At 44.8% G+C, this 20975-nt stretch overlaps 1 protein-coding gene across 7 annotated transcripts in view; it reads left to right on the top strand.

Annotated features, from left to right (window-relative positions):
* The window catches only part of MPPED2 (metallophosphoesterase domain containing 2), a 340523-nt gene that overhangs the window by 142808 nt on the left and 176740 nt on the right, over window positions 1-20975 (top strand). For all 7 annotated transcript variants that reach the window (XM_063944428.1, XM_063944431.1, XM_063944429.1 and 4 more), the window contains exon 4: window positions 15967-16192. In XM_063944428.1, the coding sequence (XP_063800498.1) occupies window positions 15967-16192 (226 nt within the window). The remainder of the gene's footprint in view (window positions 1-15966; window positions 16193-20975) is intronic.

The raw sequence follows: 20975 nt of genomic DNA, 5'->3' as shown, positions 1-20975 counted from the left end.
TAAAGTATGTTTTTATTTGTTGAATAATGATGTCATACTCCTATAATATATTGTTGCAGTTTGCTGAGTAGAGATGTCACTTTTTATCAAATGACTCATGGTGAAAGTGTCATGTGATGGAGAATATACATGTATGTGCGTATGTATGTGTATATATATATATATATATACAGTATATGTGTGTGTGTGTGTGTGTGTGTGTGTGTATATATGTATATATATATATATATATATATATATATAAAGTTTGTGAAGAGAAATGAGAAAAATGTATATAAAAAACAAGTATTTTTATAAATAAAAATTTGAAAACTGGCAGGTGCATATGTATTCACCCCCTTTGCTATGAAGCCCCTCAAAAGTTCTGGTGCAACCAATTACCTTCAGAAGTCACATAATTAATAAATTAAGTCCACCTATGTGCAATATGTGTCACATGATCTGTCAGTATAAACACACCTTGTCTGAAAGGCCCCAGAGGCTGCAACACCACTAAGCAAGAGATATCACATCATGAAGACCAAAGAGCTCTTCAAACAAGTCAGGGACAAAGTTGTTGAGAAGTACAAGTCAGGGTTGGGTTATAAAAAAGTATCCAAGTCTTTGATGATCACCCGGAGCACCATCAAATCCATCATCTTCAAATGGAAAGAACATGATACCACAACAAACCTGCCAAGGAGGGCATCGAGGCAGCACAGAGACCAAAGGTAACCCTGAAGGAGCTGCAGAGTTCCACAGCAGAGACTGGGGTATCTGCGCATGTGACCACAATAAGCCGTACACTCCATAGAGCTGGGCTTTATGGAAGAGTGGCCAGAAAAAAGCCATTACTTAGTGTTAAAAATAAGAAGGCACATTTTGAGTTTGCCAAAAGGCATTTGGACGACTCCCCAAATGTATGGAGGAAGGTGTTCTGGTCAGATGAGACTAAAATTTAACTTTTCAGCAACCAAGGAAAACACTGTGTGGCGCAAACCCAACCCATCCCAACCCAACCCATCCCATCACCCCAAGAACACCATCCCCACAGTGAAACAAGATGGTGTCAGCATCATGCTGTGGGGATGTTTTTCAGCAGCAGGGACTGGTAAACTGTTTTGAGTCGAGGGAAAGATGGATGGTGCTAAATACAAGGATATTCTTGAGTAAAACCTGTTTCAGTCTGCCTGCGATTTGAGACTGGGACGAAGGTTCACCTTCCAGCAGGACAATGACCCGAAGCGTACTGCTAAAGCAACACTTGAGTGGTTTAAGGGGAAACATTTAAATGAGCTGGAATGGCCTAGTCAAAGCCCAGATCTCAATCCAATTGAGAATCTGTGGTCAGGCATGAAGATTGGAAACCATAATAGTGCCCCCTGCCATTGGGTAAAACACCCCCAAACTGGTCAGCTCGGGGCTGGGATCCCTCAAAAGTGGGGACCCCAACAATAAATGGCTCCCCCCTCCAGAGGATCCCCAGAATACCTGGACATTAAGGGCTTGCTGACACCTGCAGTCCCACTATAAAGAAAGACAAAACACGCACACCGAATGTACATCAATTTGACAAACATGATTCTTAGTAAATCCAGGATTTTTATTTGTGTCCATGTGAATGGTGTATTGCCATCTACTGGAGTGGTACAGTAAGTCATGTTTTCACCTGCATTTTTCCTTGAGTAATGAATCAATTTGCAAAATAGACAGGAAATCGCAGAAAAATACTTGGTACAGTGAGATTTTTTTTTATTTTTCTACAAACTATTACCCGCGTTCTGCATTTGAAGATTGTTTCTTTGGAACATTGCACCTCTGCAAAGTGACCATTTCTTCTACAAGCACCCAATGCCTTAGAGCAGCTGTGAGCTACCTGAGGCTCTCCAGTTATTGTGAAACTGCAAGTCCCAGCATGCTTTGAAAGCTTCTGATCCCAATACTGTGCCGCACAGACAGAATTTAAATACAGAGCATGGACATAAAAGAAAGGGGAGGTGTGAAGTAAACATAAAGATGTTTTAATGTCAACCGAATTGAAGTTACCTGGAAAGATGAAAATCCGTGCATTAAATCCGGCTGTGGAGTCTTAGATCTACACTATAAAAAGGTCTACAATCAATAGGTCGACTACTAATGGTCGACATGCATTAGGTCTAAAGGTCGACAAGGTCAAAAGGTCATCATGGAAATGTTCGACGCAAAAAAGTAGACCATTAAAAAAATTAAATAATAATTTTGTGGGGCTTTTTGCCACTTTTCTGCCACAAACAAGCCCTATTAGTGTACCGCGTCCCCTTGCATGCTTCGGGCAAGGTGTCTCGCTCCGTTTCTGCTGAGCTCAGCACAGGTAACTATTCCTAATCATAGTCCACGTGGATCGTAAAGTATGAAAAAGCTGGAAAAAAAGGAAAAATAATTAATAAATAAAAACTGGTCGACCTTTTGACCGTGTTGACCTTTTTAAACTACTGTATCTACTTTTTACATGTAGAAGTTTTGATCCTGTCGACCTGTTTACGCTGTCAACCTAATGCATGTCGACCATTAATGGTCTACCTATTGACTTATCTACCTATTGACCTTCTTAGTGTAGATCTATAGAAATGGTAGCTCAAAGCATAATAGTATCTTTATGGACTAGCATTCTAGTATCCTTATGTACTGCCATACTCTTTCTTGGAGTCCAGTGACAACATTGATGAAGTATGCTGCGAATTTGTGTTCCTTTATCTCTGTATAATCGCCACATCTGTGTGTCTTACCCACTACAGCAATGGTTAATAAGTATGACCATTCAGCTGTTACTGTACACTTCTCTCCCATAATGTCATCCCGCCCAGTGTATGTTCAGGGGTGAAACCAGAGTTTTTAGGAGTCTGATGGTAACATGCAGTCATAAAGATTAGTAGGCTGTGTAATTCAATTACAGACCATTAGTCAATTTGATTTCTTTAATGCTTTCTGTCTGTTAGACCTTCTCCCTTCTCTTGCTGTCTTGCGAAGTCTCACTTGTTTCTACCCTTTCTTTTCTTCTTCACTTGCTCTTTTTTTTTTTTTTGTCATCTTCTCTGGTCCTTTGACTTTACCTCTTACCGGCATTCCTATTCTTTCTTGTCTTTCCCTGTATTATCTTCTCCTCCCTCATTAATTCCTTTATTGCATCCTCATTCATGCTCCTATTTCCACTTCTTCTCCGTCTCACTTGTCTGTTTGCTAATCTGTGAGCAGACAACAATATGATGAAAGGCTATAGAGCCAGATATCCGTTGGGAGATAGAGAGGGATCCTATGGATCCCTCTCTAGGAGCTTCATACGAAAAGAAGCCCATAGGTTTCTATAGGCATCTATAAATGTGGGCCTATTGGGTTTAAGCTCCAGAAAGTTAGGCTCTACTTCCTCAGTCATCTTGCTCCTTTTCCCATATTTTTTTCTTTTTTTTCACAGTTCACATATCTGTTCCAGAAATGTTCTACTTTGTGGTAATCCTCTTCATGGTAGCTTATAAAACAACCTTTTGTGTTTTCTGTGGTATAGTGTATTGTATGATCATGGCTGCAATTAGAATAAATAGTTGTAGGTGCTTTCAAGTACTCATTCTAGGATTCTGTGAATTTGTGCTCATATATTATTCTCTGCCAGGATACCAGAAGAACTGTGCTTCCTGATTGAAATATGTATGCATTGTGCAAGGGCTGTTACAGAGAGGAATGTGTGTATATCGGCTTTCTTTCTTCTTTTCCCAGCAGGTCCCCAAAGAGAACACCACCTACCAGCTCCTGGTTGGTATTTTGTATGCTGTTGTAGGATGCCGATAATTTAACAGCTTCCCTTGTTTAGCACACTAAACATAGAAAGAAAGATTTTGCGCTGTTCATGTACAGAGAAGGGATTCATTCCGAGTTCTGAAATACACTCCCTGCAGAGATGGAACAGGATAACTCTGTGAAAGAAGGACCTGCAATCATTTGCATGCAAACTCCAAGAAGCAAGGGGATTTATGGAGTTATGTAATATGTTCCGAGAATAAAGATTTCGGCAATAGAATGTTAAAAAAAACATACATGATTTTAGTGCTGATGCATTCAGAATCCCGTTGGTCATGTGACAGACGCCGGAATTCCGACACTCAGGAGACCAGTGCCGGAACACAGTCAGCTGACATCCCGAAGGTGAGTATCGGGTTATGGTTCGGCACTAGGGCGGGGTTAGGCACTGGAGGGGTGTGGGGTAGGTTAGGCACTAGGGTGGGGTTGGGCACTGGGAGGTAGGGGGAGCCGTAGCTGACAGCCACCCTAGAGGGTTAGCACTAGCTTCCACCCCCGGAGGGTTAGTTTAGGGGAGGGGAGGGGAGGGGAGAGGAGAGGAGTGAAATGCTTACCCCCGCCCGGTGTATGGATTGTTACTGTCGGCATGCCACAGTCGGTCATGTGACCACCGCCATCCCAACTGCCGGCATTTCATACCCAACCCTTTTAGAGGAACTACTAATACTGCCAAAGATCTATCCTCACCCCCTGATCCGTCTCGGTAGATAAAAAATATTATGTTCCAAATGCATATTTGTCTGGGTATTCCAATAGACCACCTCATTATTCCACAGGTCCTTATACAATCTTTCTGTTTAGATACAAAACTATGTATAGCAAATCTCCAATATATTTTGCAACACATACAGCGAAAGTGTCACCAAAAGGCTTTGAATGTGGTTTAAAATTCTTATTTTGTAATTCTTTATTGATGCACAATGGCACCGTAAGTTCAAAGTATAGAATTATTAGAAATTAATATCCCTTGCAATAAATGCATAGATGGTTTCCAGTTACTACAGCACAGCCCGCTATCACAATAAGTGGTATGGATGTTGCAGAAGGTTTGTACAGCAAGCTGAGTCTCATGCAGCTGTAGTACACGCTGTGTATGTGAAGCTTTAAGAACATACATAACTCACAGTCCAAAGATCATCACTAGATCTGTCGGTACTTCTACTGGAGAGGGACCCTGTGGTCTTCATTCTTCTGCCGGCAATCACAGGCAGTGCGGCACTCTGGGAAGTGTGGCTGGAATTTTAAACCGCATTCAAAGCTTTTTGGCGATAATGTGTATGTGCTACACTCATATGTTGGAGAGATGAAACACAAAATAGGTGCCAAGTCTGGGGGTGCTTGGTTACTGCCAATATATGTACTGCCCCTCACAGTAACTATCCACGGCATATATCAGCCTTATAGAGGAGAGTAAGCACCCCTTATTTTAAAAGCTGCCCTCTAAGGGACAGTTATGCCCATTACACTTTTAAAAGGTCGGGATGCCAGCTGTCAAAATACTAACCGCGGCATCCTGATGTTTAGAATCCCAGCAGTGGTCAGAAAAGCATGTTAAAAATAGCCTCCCCAACCTCCCTTACTACAGCCTAAACTTAACACAATCGCCTAAACCCCCCCCTCATGGCTTACCTCTCCAGCAAGTGGCAGTATACAGGCCATATATACAATGTACCCAGTTGTCGCCTAATACCGTCTTACGTCTCCATGTATCCAGTATATCCACATATGCTACCAATCAGGAGCCATTGCTACATCCTGGGCAGACTGCAGATACTAGGTAATAATGGGTAGAATATACAAATTATCAAGTGCGCTATCAACGGCAGACGGTGTAGAGAAGGTCAGTTCCCTAAGATAAAGCAAAGAAATTGTATATATATATATATATACACACCACCAGCGCTGGCTGTTTTATGAAAAAACAGAACGGCTTGTATAGTAATAAAAAATGTAACACATTTATTAAGTTATACACAATAAAAAAATTCTGACAAAAACAATTATATAAAAAAACACTGTCTCTGTGTATAAGGGTTGGATTGCCACAGATGGAATAAATAGGCTGACTAGGACTTGATAATATATTGAATGTTCCTGTATTAGGGAAATTTCATACTTGCGGAAGTGGCCTACCGGTAACATCATACCTACTGCTTATGGGACATTGTCAAAAATTCATCCGGTATGCTATCCATCCCTAATACACTTAGGGGTACATTTACTAAGCAGTGATAAGAGCGGAGAAGTGAGCCAGTGGAGAAGTTACCCATGGCAACCAATCAGCACTGACATAACATCTATAATTTGCATACTATAAAATGATACAGAGCTGCTGATTGGTTGATGGGGAAATTTCTCCACTGACTCACTTCTCCGTTCTTATCACTGCTTAGTAAATGTACCCCTTAATCGTTGACGACACTTGTCCTCGTATAAACATGTACAGATGAGGGAGGTCCTCGCTAACGACAGCGGTGTCATTTCCCCCCACCGTCGTTGCCTTCCCCGCCGACATCAGCAAGGGTGTATGCATTTACCGATGCTGGCACCCCGCCGGGTCCCAGCCGCCACCAATATCAGTGCAGGCGGGGATCGTCTAGTGTGTATTGGGCTTTACAAGCCGTCAGATGACCAGCATAGCCTCACAAGCCACCAGACAGACATTATACCTCTATAGTCTAACATACCAACTAATCAATACACCAACACAGGTCACGAGAGCCAGTATGCCAACATACTGTAAACTTCCATATAGGTTCCTGTAAACTTCCATATAGGTTCCTGTAAACTTACATATTGGTTCTTGTAAACTTACATATTGGTTCAGTTTTACCCACGGCAACAGTATTTCCACTATTCATCTGTAACTATAAGAAGACACACTTGATTGTATCTGTGTGTTTGACAGAAGTGCTAAACGGCATCAGTAATGACATTTCTTCCCTTCTAGTTTTCAGAACATTCTGAATAGCAGGTTTTTGTATAAGATATTCCTTCCTGGTGCATTACGGCATACAGTATTAACAGTTAAACTTTTATTTTCCAGTTTTATTGTTTTCGTACTACAAAAACAGAATAACATGAATATTGTTGAACTTGTGACACATTTATCTGTCCGTGTTTGCACGTTCCACGTGTTCCAGAAGTGGTTGGACAAAAGATGATTTGTTACAGCACATTCTGAGAAGCGGAGGCATGTGATAAATGCAACACAGGAAATATTTGGTACGAAAGGAGTCACCCTGAGCATATGGATACATTTGCATAGTTCCAGACAATCAAGTCTTTGAGGCATGTTGCATAGGTCCTTTAAGAGATCATTTATATATTAAAATACACAGTCAGCAACTGAAATATTATTACAGGTTGAGTATCCCTTATCCAAAACGCTTGGGACCGGAGGTATTTTGGATATTGGATTTTTCCGTATTTTGGAATAATTGCATACCATAATGAGATATCATGGTGATGGGACCTAAATCTAAGCACAGAATGCATTTATGTTACATATACACATTATACACACAGCCTGAAGGTAATTGTAGCCAATATTTTTTTATAACTTTGTGTATTAAACAAAGTGTGTGTCTACATTCACACAATTCATTTATGTTTCATATACACCTTATACACACAGCCTGAAGGTCATTTAATATAATATTTTTAATAACTTTGTGTATTAAACAAAGTTTGTGTACATTGAGCCACCAAAAAACAAAGGTTTCATTATTTCACTCTCAATCAAAAAAGTCTGTATTTCGGAATATTCCGTATTTTGGAATATTTGGATATGGGATACTCAACCTGTATAACTGAATAAGATGATATTGTGCACTGATCAGACCCATTGGAGACTGCAGAATACACAAATACAATGAACCCAACTCTATGCCCAGGCCTAAAAGTGCTTGAGTGGTCTCCATGAGGGGTAATTTACTACTGTATGCCAGAAGTAAAGTGTATAAAGGCTTGTCAATGAAACGGTAAAAGGACATGCTGAGAATTAATTAGTTTATGTGAGAACACTGCTCTGCTTAGACTAAGGGGGTATCCAATTTCTCCGATGTTTCACCGATTTTTTTTTTTTTTACAGGTTATTCTATTAGATCGCCTGAAAAAAATACATTCTCTCCTCGAAACACACAGGGTTTGGTAGAAACAGCGCTGTTTCCGGGGATTTGGTTTCCCCCGATAACCGCGATGACAGTAGCAGCAGGCTGGGACTGCATGGAGGGCGCTGCGGCCCGAGAGCCGGCACCTGGTGCTGTGACTCCGGGCGGGGAAGCCAGAGCAGCGGTGTGACCCGCATCCCCCATCTTCCCCCATCTCTGGCAGCGGTCACATGATGGGGGAGCGGTCATGTGACCGGGGGGGAGCCGGAGGTGCAGCGATGCACCAGGAGCTTTCAGGAGCCAGCATCCGGTGCAGCAATAGGTAACCCCCGAAAAGCTGCCGTTCGTGCCATCTTATTGGGGTCAATAGGAGAGACCCCGGCGGTGTAATTAGCCACGGTAAATTAACAGGGCTAATTGGATATCACCCTAAGTATTAATGGTAGGCTTATGGTTAGGACCAGTGCTGGCTTAACAGGGTGGCTAGGACCAGGGCCATCTTAACGTACAGGCATACTGGACAGTTGGCCAAAGCCACACAGTTCTAGGGGCCTTTGAACAGATGCTTGTGGTGGTCACCCAATCAAAGGCTGGGTACACACTTGACGATATATACCCAATATATCTTCCGATCCGGCGGATCAGACAATATATTGTACACATCGCTTAGTGTGTATACAATGTGTCGTTAACAATGCTTGCTCCCGCCGGCTGTTAACAAAGTCCAATATCTTTCGTTTCAGCCTTGAAATCTAAAGATAATGGACAAGACTGCATGCACCTGGATGTGGGTGGATACCATCACTGATGATATCGGTGATGATATTGTTTAGTGCAGGGATGGGGACCCTTCGGCCCTCCAGCTGTTGTTGAACTAAACATACCAACATGCCTTACTACAGTTTTGCTGTTTGACCATGCAACAACTGTTGCAGGGCATGCTGGGATGTGCAGTTCAACAACAGCTGGAGGGCCGAACGTTCCCCATCCCTGGTTTAGTGTGTATGTCCGATATATTTTGCCTTGACGATGTCGCATCTTAGGCACATCGTCAAGTGTGTACCCAGCCAAAGCGAGACAGCATTTTCTACCTGCCTGCAGCCATGCTGATTGGAGGATGGCTGGAGCTATCCACCAATCAGAGTGCTGACAGCCATTCACTGTATGGAAGCATGTGGAGAGACGGTGCGGGCCCGCAGGAGGGGCATGTTATGATATATATTTTTTTACATTTTTTTGCTGTGAATGGGTGTGTAGGTGCCCCAGTGCATTGCTTTGCCCAGGACAAACAATGCTTTTAAGACTGCCCTGTCTAGGACCCAGGACCTCCCACACATAGATGCATCATTATTTTGTGGGGCAGTGTGGCATTGCCAGCATATTATATTGACCGTTTTATTGACCGAAACAAATTAGTCATCTTGGGATGGGTTTGATCAATTAAATTGTGACCAGATGTTGATGACAACGAAGTAGAACCTCAGGAGGGGAGATCCCAGTATACGCTGGTGCAGACAGCTGCCTTATATGTCATATTTATCTTTGTACATAAAATAAGTGTAACGCTTTCATGGGAAGTAATATAATTACCATTGGAGGATATACTATCACACACGGAACCTGAGCATGGGGGTCCGGTCTCTGTATCCAGCTGACCTCCATTGCCTGAAGCCTATATAAAGGCTCAGTGCTTTGTAAAGGCAGGGTGCTTGCATTACCTGTCAGTAGGAGTCCCCCAGTATCTGGGCTCCCCTCTGGTTCCCCAACTCCTGCACAGGCTTCTCTGCCTGCTGGCAGTGACGGATGTGCTCTGATCTGGCCCTTGTAATCAGTGTCTGATGGACACACAAACTGATCACTGTGTACAAATAAAAGACAAAAAATGAATACATACCTGCACCCAGGGTCCGGTGATGGGTGAGCCCCAGCCATCTGTTCCTGTGCTGCTGCTGCTGTAACCCCGTCATCTGATCAGCAAAGTGCCATCATCTCTGCTCCCTTTTTTGATCACAGGGGCCACAGCAGCACAGGAGACCAGACTGGAGCGTACTGATCACCATTTCTGGGTGCAGGTAAGTGAAGCTGTCCCTGCATGTGATACTTGATACATCTTTGTGATGTACTGAATTATCGTAATGCTAATTTGGACGAATTTATCACATTATGGGCTAGATGTATCATCGCTTGGAAAGTGATGAAATGGAGAGTGAAAAAGTACCAGCCAATCAGCTCCTAACTGCCATTTTTCAAATATAGCCTGTGACATGGTAGTTAGGAGCTGATTGGCTGGTGCTTTTTCTCTCTCCATTTTATCACTTTCCAAGCGATGATGCATCTAGCCCTTTATCTGAGATGCAAACTGTGATAAATGTACCCCTGAGTGTACAGATGTGAATTTCCCCCCGTTCATTATTGGCTTGCATAGGAAACCATCTCCCTGCGTTAGTATCACCAAGCTGCAGTGTTGCTTCTGCAATAATAATCGTACAGTCCTTTATTTTTTTTTCATTTTTTTTCTTTCCCTCTCTCCCTTTTGCGCTAATATTATTTGATGACTCTAAATGTTGTTTGAAAATTTCCTCGAGTGCAGGAAAAGACATTTGCGTGTAGTAATTGCATTTCCAAAGGTTTGCTCTGTCAATTTCCAATATGGGCTAAGTCAATTGGAACTTATGATTTCATTGCTCGTGGATGAAAGTAGCATGTAAATTGATCCAGGATGTGTTGAGAGAAAATTGTTTGGAAATTGAGATGGCTATTATATCTCTGGCTACAGCCCATGCAGGACCGGAACTGGGAGGAGATCTGCGGCACATTCTACTGATACACACATTTGGATTAACCTCTATAAGGGATATCAATATATTAAACTGTACTTACATTCTTAACTGAAAAGGCTGGGCTATAGAAGCGCCATAACTACATCGCTTGCATTCGCCAATGCAATGCCCCTTGTACCATATTATGCCCCACACAGTAATGCCCCTTGCACCATATTGTGCCCCACACAGTAATGCCCCTTGCACCATATTATGCCCCACACAGTAATGCCCCTTGCACCATATTATGCCCCACACAGTAATGCCCCTTGTACCATATTATGCCCCACACAGTAATGCCCCTTGCACCATATTATGCCCCTTGCACCATATTATGCCCCACACAGTAATGCCCCTTGCACCATATTATGCCCCACACAGTAATGCCCCTTGCACCATATTATGCCGCACACAGTAATGCCCCTTGCACCATATTATGCCCCACACAGTAATGCCCCTTGCACCATATTATGCCCCACACAGTAATGCCCCTTGCACCATATTATGCCCCACACAGTAATGCCCCTTGCACCATATTATGCCCCACACAGTAATGCCCCTTGCACCATATTATGCCCCACACAGTAATGCCCCTTGTACCATATTATGCCCCACACAGTAATGCCCCTTGCACCATATTATGCCCCACACAGTAATGCCCCTTGCACCATATTATGCCCCACACAGTAATGCCCCTTGCACCATATTATGCCCCACACAGTAATGCCCCTTGCACCATATTATGCCGCACACAGTAATGCCCCTTGCACCATATTATGCCCCACACAGTAATGCCCCTTGCACCATATTATGCCCCACACAGTAATGCCCCTTGCACCATATTATGCCCCACACAGTAATGCCCCTTGCACCATATTATGCCCCACACAGTAATGCCCCTTGCACCATATTATGCCCCACACAGTAATGCCCCTTGTACCATATTATGCCCCACACAGTAATGCCCCTTGCACCATATTGTGCCCCACACAGTAATGCCCCTTGCACCATATTATGCCCCACACAGTAATGCCCCCTGCACCATATTATGCCCCACACAGTAATGCCCCTTGCACCATATTATGCCCCACACAGTAATGCCCCCTGCACCATATTATGCCCCACACAGTAATGCCCCCTGCACCATATTATGCCCCACACAGTAATGCCCCTTGCACCATATTATGCCCCACACAGTAATGCCCCCTGCACCATATTATGCCCCACACAGGAATGCCCCTTGCATTATATTATGCCTCACACAGTAATGCCCCTTGTACCATATTGTGCCCCACATAGTAATGCCCTTTGCACCATATTGTGCCCCACACAGTAATGCCCCTTGCACCATATTGTGCCCCACACATCAATGCCCCTTGCACCATATTGTGCCCCACACATCAATGCCCCTTGCACCATATTGTGTTCCACACAGTAATGCCCCTTGCACCATATTATGCCCCACACAGTAATGCCCCTTGCACCATATTATGCCCCACACAGTAATGCCCCTTGTACCATATTATGCCCCACATAGTAATGCTCCTTGCACCATATTATGCCATACACAGTAATGCCCCTTGCTCCATATTGCCATACACAGTAATGCCCCTTGCACTATATTATGTCATACACAGTAATGCCCCTTACAAATTATGCCCCAAAGTAAGGCTACCTACGTTCAAACTTCATGCTCATTGTCAGGGGTTTCTTCATGCCGTGAGTCGCCTCCAGTTTGGTTCCCACATTCATTTAGATCACTGCAGCATGCCAGCATCTCCCCAGATGGGTCAGTAGAACAGGCACTTCCGGGTACCGCTTTGGCACCTTTCCGTTACTAGAGGACCTACTGGTCCTAAAGCATCTGTTTTCTCTGAGGCGGTGGACATTTTGGGAGGGACATTTTTAACAGTATTCCATGAGGATGGCCAGGTCGCATGGAATACTGCAGACACTGACCGCAGGTGCCCCATACGATTGCATTGCTCACCCAGCCCTAGAAACCGCCCTGCCCTCAACCACATATGGTTTATAGTTTCTTGGGGCAAACGCAGGATTTCTGGAGTGTGGTTTCCAAATGTTTGATTTTAGAGCAATTGTTGCCAGTCCATGAAGGGTGTATAATTAGCATGTAACAAGTTATAGTCTGCCCCAAACGAAGTGCAGTGTATGTAAGTATGTCAGACATATGCAGGCCCAATGATGACTGTAAGCCTCTTGCCAAATTCTCTCTCTGGTGCGATGACTGAGTACTCGGAGCCAGAGACACCCACACAGCAGACTCTATAGGAAAATCTGTTGCCACTGGGCACGTGCAGCAGCTCTATTCCACCCTATATACTGCATGTAGCGGCCACTGGCCAGGCTGTGAGGATGGGGGGGAGGGGTTTCCTGATGTCCAACCCACTTACTACTCACTTCACTTTGGAATTGGGCGGCATGCTGAAGGCTGGGCCACTGTCATGATTACAGGAAATATGAATTATGGGACCTGAAATATGGGACGGTCCCCGACATACCAGGAGAGCTGATATGTATGCAGATGGTACTACATTCATACCAGTATTTAGCACTAAATATGGACTTCTCTTGCTAGGAATTTATCCCACTTCCCCCTTTTGTATCTGGTTTTAGGGGGGACAGTTACTAAGCAGTGATAACAGCGGAGAAGTGAGCCAGTGAAGAAGTGCCCATGGCAACCAATCAGCACTGAATTAACAGCTATAATTTGCATACTGTAAAATAATACAGAGCTGCTGATTGGTTGATGGGACAATTTCTCCACTGGCTCACTTCTCCGCTCTTATCATTGCTTCATGAATAGACTGATGGTCTCTTCATTTAGCTATTTGTATACTTGCATTGTTATGTTTGTGTGTTTTATAGAATTTTTAAAGACAAAAAGTAGATATAAAATTTCTCTAAATTGATAGTAAATACAATATTCTGTTTAAAAATCCACTTTTTAACTGAAGTTCTACAAAGTAAAAGGGATATTTAGGATGACGTTAAAAGTGGCTTGATTTCTTTTATAAACTATGGAATTACTTTACCCCATTGAAAGGACCATCTACCTCCTCATTCCCCAGTGCTGTAACAATCCCCCATATGTACTGAAGGTGCCAATCTTCTGCTGCTGTGTCTCTAACACACTGTTACCATTAACGCCTCAGCTGCTAGACCCAATGAAAGTTAATGAAGCCTGACGCGTAGGGAGTGAGAGGTCAAAGCCTGAACTTCCACTGTGCTTGTGCTGTTTTGTTGTCTGCCTCAGTGTTAACAAAAGGTGGAAGGCCCCACTTGCTGTGCCCACCGCACACACTTCATAGGAGCTAATTCCCCTGACTGGCCATTAACCCTGGGAACAGGTCAGTGTCACCCCTCAGAGACACTGGGAGATGGACTCATTGTCCTGGTGCTAGGTAGGACTGCGTAACACACAATAGGAATGTGTTATAACTTGTTATAATAAACCTGTGATCATTCAACTTTATATCGTGCTTTAACGGTTTTCCTATACTGACTTCAGCTGTGTGTTACCAGTACAAGGTTTTAGTGCATACCATACATTGCTTTATATTTGGATTGAGGCTGCTAAAATATAAAAATGAGTTTATTTTATACAGAAGATGTTTGACTTCCATTTAATACTGCGCTTAGAGCATTTCCTTCTTGGAGAAATCCTCTTTTTCTTTTAGGAATAGAAATACAATCGATCACATTCATATTATGATACATGTAGATTACAGTAGGTCTACTTGGCCAAATGAAGATTTAACAGGTATTGATTGTAACTAATGTGATTTTGCATTTGGCTCAGTGCTTTACATTGGGTCAAGTTATTACAACGGGTGTAGTACGGCTGACCGGCGGCTCAGCTTACCGACGCCGGGATCCCGGCAGCATACAGACGCCGGGGAGGGGCAAGTGCAGCAAGCCCCTTGCGGGCTCGCTGCGCTCGCCACGCTGCGGGCTCGGTGGCGATCTGCGGTCGCCACGGGTTCTATTCCCACTCTATGGGTGTCGGGATGGTGGAGGAGGTCATGTGACTGTTGGTCTCCCGACCGCCGGCCACATGAATACCACCCATTACAACACTTGCTTATAGCAGAATAGAACACAGAATAATTTTGATAGTGTTCCACAATTAACTTGGAACAGATGCAAAACCAACCAACCAGGAGAGGAAGGGGAATATGTGCAGTCTCCATCCAGGTCCCCTACTCTAGCGGCAGAGCAGTAGACTCTGGTCACCAGGAGACTCTAGGGTTGTCCCAGTCTAGTACGTATGCGGTATCCGGTCTTTAGATCGAAACTCATTAGCTCGACATGGTAACTAGGTCGATATGAAAAGGTCGACACATGAAAAGGTCGACATGAGTTTTTCACATTTTTTTTTTACTTTTTCCTACTTTACGATCCACGTGGATGACAATTGGGAATAGTAACCTTGACCAAAGCATGGCGAGTGAAGCGAGCTATGCGAGGGGACATAGTGCACTAATTGGAATTCCCAGTCACTTTCCGATGAAAACGACACAAATAAAATGAAAAAAACTTTTCCCATGTCAACCTAATGACTGTGTAACCAGCCTATTTCAGGTGTTGACCTAGTCACGGTCGACCAATAGTGATCGACCTAATGACTGTCGACCTAGTTACTGTTGACCCAACATTCCACACCCTGCGTATGTGCAGGTCTCTGGGGAAAATTGCGCTTCTGGTTTCTGTGGCGATGCTGCTGCCAACGCAGGACTCTGGAGGGTACGTATTGTAAAAATGGGTGCAGGGCGTGTGGTGTGGGCCCCCGGGTTTCTGTGTGCACCGCACACACTGCACCCATTATAGATACGCCAGCGCAACTAAACATTTGAGACGGGGACACTGGATAAGTCAAATCATAATTGTTTAACGGTGAAGAACCCAAAAACTTTTAAATACTTTTGAAACAATGTCGTTCACAACCTCTCCAAGTTATGTTGCCCCCCCCCCTTATTGCTGCTAAGCGATTTTGCTGACGCATTTGTTCTTCATTGTGATTGGCTGACCTAGCTGTTTAGGTGGAACAGCCAATCATAATGATCTTGGGAAGTGGTATCTATGTCCCTTTCATAAAATCTAAGTGGTATAAAATAAGAACGAAGAAAAAAAAGCTTTGACTTGCTTTCATTTGCTTGGTTAGCGTTGGCTGTGGATTGATTTTTATTTCTGCTTTTTCTGTCTTCCAGGATCGTTACCGTATGAATATAAAATAGTGATTGCAGGGAATCATGAACTTACTTTTGATAAGGAATTTATGGCTGATCTTGTTAAGCAGGATTACTACCGCTTCCCCTCGGTCTCTAAATTGAAACCTGAAGACTTTGACAATGTGCAGTCACTCATCACCAACAGTATTTATCTGCAAGATTCAGAAGTAACTGTGAAAGGCTTCAGAATATATGGCGCACCCTGGTGAGTTACCATCTCTGCCACCTGTTATTAGTATCACGTTTGTACCGTGTACTGTCCTCTACTATACATATGTGATGTGGGTGATGGTAGATGGACTGTTTTCTTGTATAATGTTAATTAAAACGCATCTTGTTGGCATTTCCAGTTCTGCTACGTTCCCTGTAGAACATCCGGATGGTGATTTTATGGATTTTGAATTTTAACTCAAAGTAATCAAATTCTGTTTTACAAACATGTTCAAATGAAAAAGGTGTCCAGCGGCAACCAGCACATCAGTGATTTCAGTTTGGCCATGTGTAGCACCAGAATGATGGGCATGCCAGTAAACGCGATCAGCAGGTGGCTTCTGTCATTCCTTGGTCTGCCGATCCCACTGACAGCCCCTTGTGTGCTAACATAGCTCAGCCTGAGCACCTAACTCTCTGATCTGTCCAATATGGCTGCCCACAGGTAGGTCAAACTGTATGTCAACCAAACAACCTGGCAAGTGAAACTGCAAATATTCAGATGGTCAATCTGTTGTATAGTAATTTGCTGTTTGGTGTGTGTACATGGGCAGTGCCGGCAATATGCAGTTTCTGAACTAAAAAAAGGGGAAGTTCACCTTCATTTAAATGTTTAAAATATGATGATCTGTAAATCAGCATTATTTATATTCTGTGAAAACGTCATGCATGTTCTTTTTCCTATCATTGCTTTGCCCTTTACCCTACATCACTGATGTTTATGTTATAGTTGTTATTGCAGTTATTTATACCCGTCTTTCCTTATGCTTTACTGTTGCTGATTTTTTTTCAGCCATGCACTGTAGAGCATTGGCAAATGTATTTGATAATATGTATGTTTCTATTATTGTGTCAGGCAGGCACTTGAACACTGGGGAATAGCGTCCAAACAGCCCTGGCGTGCTAGGGGTAGCGTCAGACTGGCCCTGGCGCACTAGGGGTAGCGTCAGACTGGCCCTGGCGCGCTAGGGGTAGCGTCAGACTGGCCCTGGCGGGCTAGGGGTAGCGTCAGACTGGCCCTGGAGGGCTAGGGGTAGCATCAGACTGGCCCTATTGTAGTAGGCGTAGCATCAGACTGGCCCTGGCGGGCTAGGGGTAGCATCAGACTGGCCCTAGTGTAGTAGGGGTAGCATCATACAGTCAGAGGTAGCATCGGACTGGCCCTGGCAGACTAGGGGTAGCATCAGACCGGCCCTGGAGGGTCAGAGGTAGCATCAGACCAGCCCTGGTGGGTCAGAGGTAACATCCGACCGGCCCTGGTGGGTCAGAGGTAGCATCAGACTGGCCCTGGCGGACTAGGGGTAGCATCAGACTGGCCCTGGCGGACTAGGGGTAGCATCAGACTGGCCCTGGCGGACTAGGGGTAGCATCAGACTGGCCCTGGCGGACTAGGGGTAGCATCAGACTGGCCCTGGCGGACTAGGGGTAGCATCAGACTGGCCCTGGCGGACTAGGGGTAGCATCAGACTGGCCCTGGCGGACTAGGGGTAGCATCAGACTGGCCCTGGCGGACTAGGGGTAGCATCAGACTGGCCCTGGCGGACTAGGGGTAGCATCAGACCGGCCCTGGCGGACTAGGGGTAGCATCAGACCGGCCCTGGTGGACTAGGGGCAGCATCAGATCGGCCCTGGTGGGTCAGAGGTAGCATCAGACTGACCCTGGCGGACTAGGGGTAGCATCAGACTGGCCCTGGCGGACTAGGGGTAGCATCAGCCAGTCAGAGGTAGCATCAGACCGGCCCTGGTGGATTATGGGTAGCGTCAGACCGGCCCTGGCTGGTTAGGGGTAGCGTTAGGCTGGCCCTGGTGGGCTGTAGGTAGCATCAGGCTGACCCTAGTGTAGTAGGGGTAGCATCAGACTTTCCCTGGTGGATCAGAGGTAGCATCAGACCGGCCCTGGCGGACTAGGGGTAGCTTTAGATTGGCCCTAGTGTAGTAGGGGTAGCATCAGACAGTCAGAGGTAGCATCAGACTGTCCCTGGCGGGTCAGAGGTAGCATCAGACTGTCCCTGGCGGGTCAGAGGTAGCATCAGACTGTCCCTGGCGGGTCAGAGGTAGCATCAGACCGTCCCTGGCGGGTCAGAGGTAGCATCAGACCGTCCCTGGCGGGTCAGAGGTAGCATCAGACCGTCCCTGGCGGGTCAGAGGTAGCATCAGACCGTCCCTGGCGGACTAGGGGTAGCGTCGGATAGTCAGAGGTAGCATCAGACCGGCCCTGGTGGGCTAGGGGTTGCGTCAGACCGGCCCTGGTGGGCTAGGGGTTGTCAGACCTGCACTTTCTCAAAAACAAAAGCCATTCAAAACATTCAGACATGTGAATTACATGTGTGACAAGGGAGGAGCATGCCCCCTTCACATCAATGGGCCGGCAACGCACCACCTGACCTCAGTGAATAACACTAGCCTGCAATATAGTAGCTCCCCGAGAAAGTCATTGTTGTAGTGGATGAATGATATTCCAGGGTTTGTGTGTTTCTCAGGTCTTTCCCAAAGAGTATGTCTGACATTTTCAGGAGAGTGGCTATTTGCTCATTGCATCCAGTTTCACTACATCATTAAACAATTCTGTATGCCTCAATCTGTACTGTAAGCCATTGTGTTCAATAATATCGTCCTTGTTACATCTTTAATTAGTAGCGCAATGGTAATAAAATACAGAGCTATGAATGCGTTAATACAGTGTGGAGCAGTAGAACACATGAGGACAGTGGTCCTGTATCTGCCTCGCACTGTAATCCTCATTTGACCTCACACAGTTTAGGCCACTTTTGTGAACTAGTAACATTACTGAGGCGCTGTCATGGCCTAGTCCCTAGTGAACTGATGAGCTGCTGCTGAATGAATAGCTGGCAGCATGACTGCAATGTAAGACAAAGCAGAATTGTGGGCTTAATATAAAATAGAAGGCAAATAATTACTGTATTGTGGAAGTTCTCTGCTCATTTGGATTTCCCACAATACCTGAACATAACCAGGTCAGTTCCACACTTGGGGTGTGACTGTTGTTTAGGAGCTGCAGGTGTGCTCATATGTTGGTATGCACACAATTTACCCTAACCCCGAGCTTGGACAGGTTATATAGATAGTCCTGTTTCCAGTGCTTGGACCGCTTCTAGAGCCTAATTCAGAGTTGATCGCAGCAGCAAATTTGTTAGCAGTTGGGCATAACCATGTACACTGCAGGGGGTGCAGATATAACATGTGCAGAGAGAGTTAGGTTTGGGTGGGGTGTGTTCAATCTGAAATCTAAATTGTAGTGTAAAAATTAAGCAGCCAGTATTTACCCTGCACAGAAACAAAATAACCCTCCCAAATCTAACTCTCTCTGCACATGTTAGATCTGCCTCCCCTGCAGTGCACATGGTTTTGCCCAACTGCTATCAAATGTACTGCTGCGATCAACTCTGAATTATCTCCATACGTCACATAACCAGCTCTATGCAGTGAGATGTTTGTTTTGAATTATTTATATATTCTAGTATATTTTAATCTTAATTAGTCACTTCTTGACCTTTTATGGCTGCTTTCATATTGTAGATGGTGTTCACGTGATTGAACTGGTATTGATTTCTGGAGGTGTTTGTAATGTTTTGCAAAGGGTAAAAATTATTACAGGTGTGATATGCCCAGTATTCGCATGGGTGGGTAAGGAAAGGGTATGGCCCATGTGCAGCCTCTGTGTGGACCCCCTTTCTAACTGGTGGTTTTCTGCAGTAGACTTAGAAATGGCCATCTGTGTGGTTGCCATCAATGGTTACCAAAGATGGCAATATGACAAGTAGCCATCGATGGCTGCCAACTATGCTGTGGATGACCATCGATGGCTCCCACAACCAATGGTCATCCCTGTTCTTTCACTGACTGGCCCATGGGCCAATCAGAAAATGGGGTGGGGCTTTGCAGGTGTCTGGACGGAGCTATACTCTGTGTCCCGACACCTCATAAAAATAAAATTGGTTATGCGTTGCCATTGATGGAGGCATTGATGGCAAAAGCAGGGCTTAAACTAAGATTTTCGGCACTCCTAATTTGCCCCCCCCCCCCAATAAATAAATAAATAAAATAAAAAAATAAATAAAATATTTTTTTAAATAAATAAATAAACAAACATAATAAAAATGAAAGGTAAAAAATAAAAATAGCTACGCAGTGGTGCAACCTTATTCTCATTACACTGCACAGAGAAAGAGTGGTGAGGGAGAGATAGAGGGGGGTGGCATGCACTCCTATATAACCCTCCAGTAAGGTGTGTGGTGCCAGGCAGGTATAGGGGGTATTCCACACTCAGCCCTCCCCCAGCACATTTTAACATTTTATCCATGACACAGCTCTCCCCCTAGTACATATAATCCTTTTACACAGCTCTCCCCAGCACAGATAATCTCTCACACTGCCTCCCTCCCCAGCACATATAATTCCTGACACAGCAGTACACTCACTGTGGGTCCTCCTGTCTCTGGGCTCTGGCTGGCTGCTCCTCCTCTTTATGCCGCAGGAGAGACGGTGGTGGCGCTGCTCCGTCTCATTCCCGCCCAGCGGTCAGCGCTGTCGGAGGGGGACTTGAGAAGGCGGGCGATGGAAGACACTGTTCATCGCTGCCCGCCCACCCTGCCTATTAATGTGGGAGGTGCGGCGCACAGGGAAAGCGGGGATGGAGGAGCAGCTGACCGAATGTGCCGGGCAGAGTTCTCGGCACCCCCCTCCTTCCAGGGCACATGACCCCTTAGCCCCCCCCTAGTTGCGGCCATGGCAAAAGTATTCTATATCTGCCATAAATC

This window comes from Pseudophryne corroboree, chromosome 11 (genome assembly GCF_028390025.1).
Source record: "Pseudophryne corroboree isolate aPseCor3 chromosome 11, aPseCor3.hap2, whole genome shotgun sequence".
Classification (NCBI taxonomy): domain Eukaryota; kingdom Metazoa; phylum Chordata; class Amphibia; order Anura; family Myobatrachidae; genus Pseudophryne; species Pseudophryne corroboree.
The sequence above is the reverse complement of the archived record's forward strand: the minus strand, read 5'-3'. Positions and strand labels throughout refer to the sequence as shown.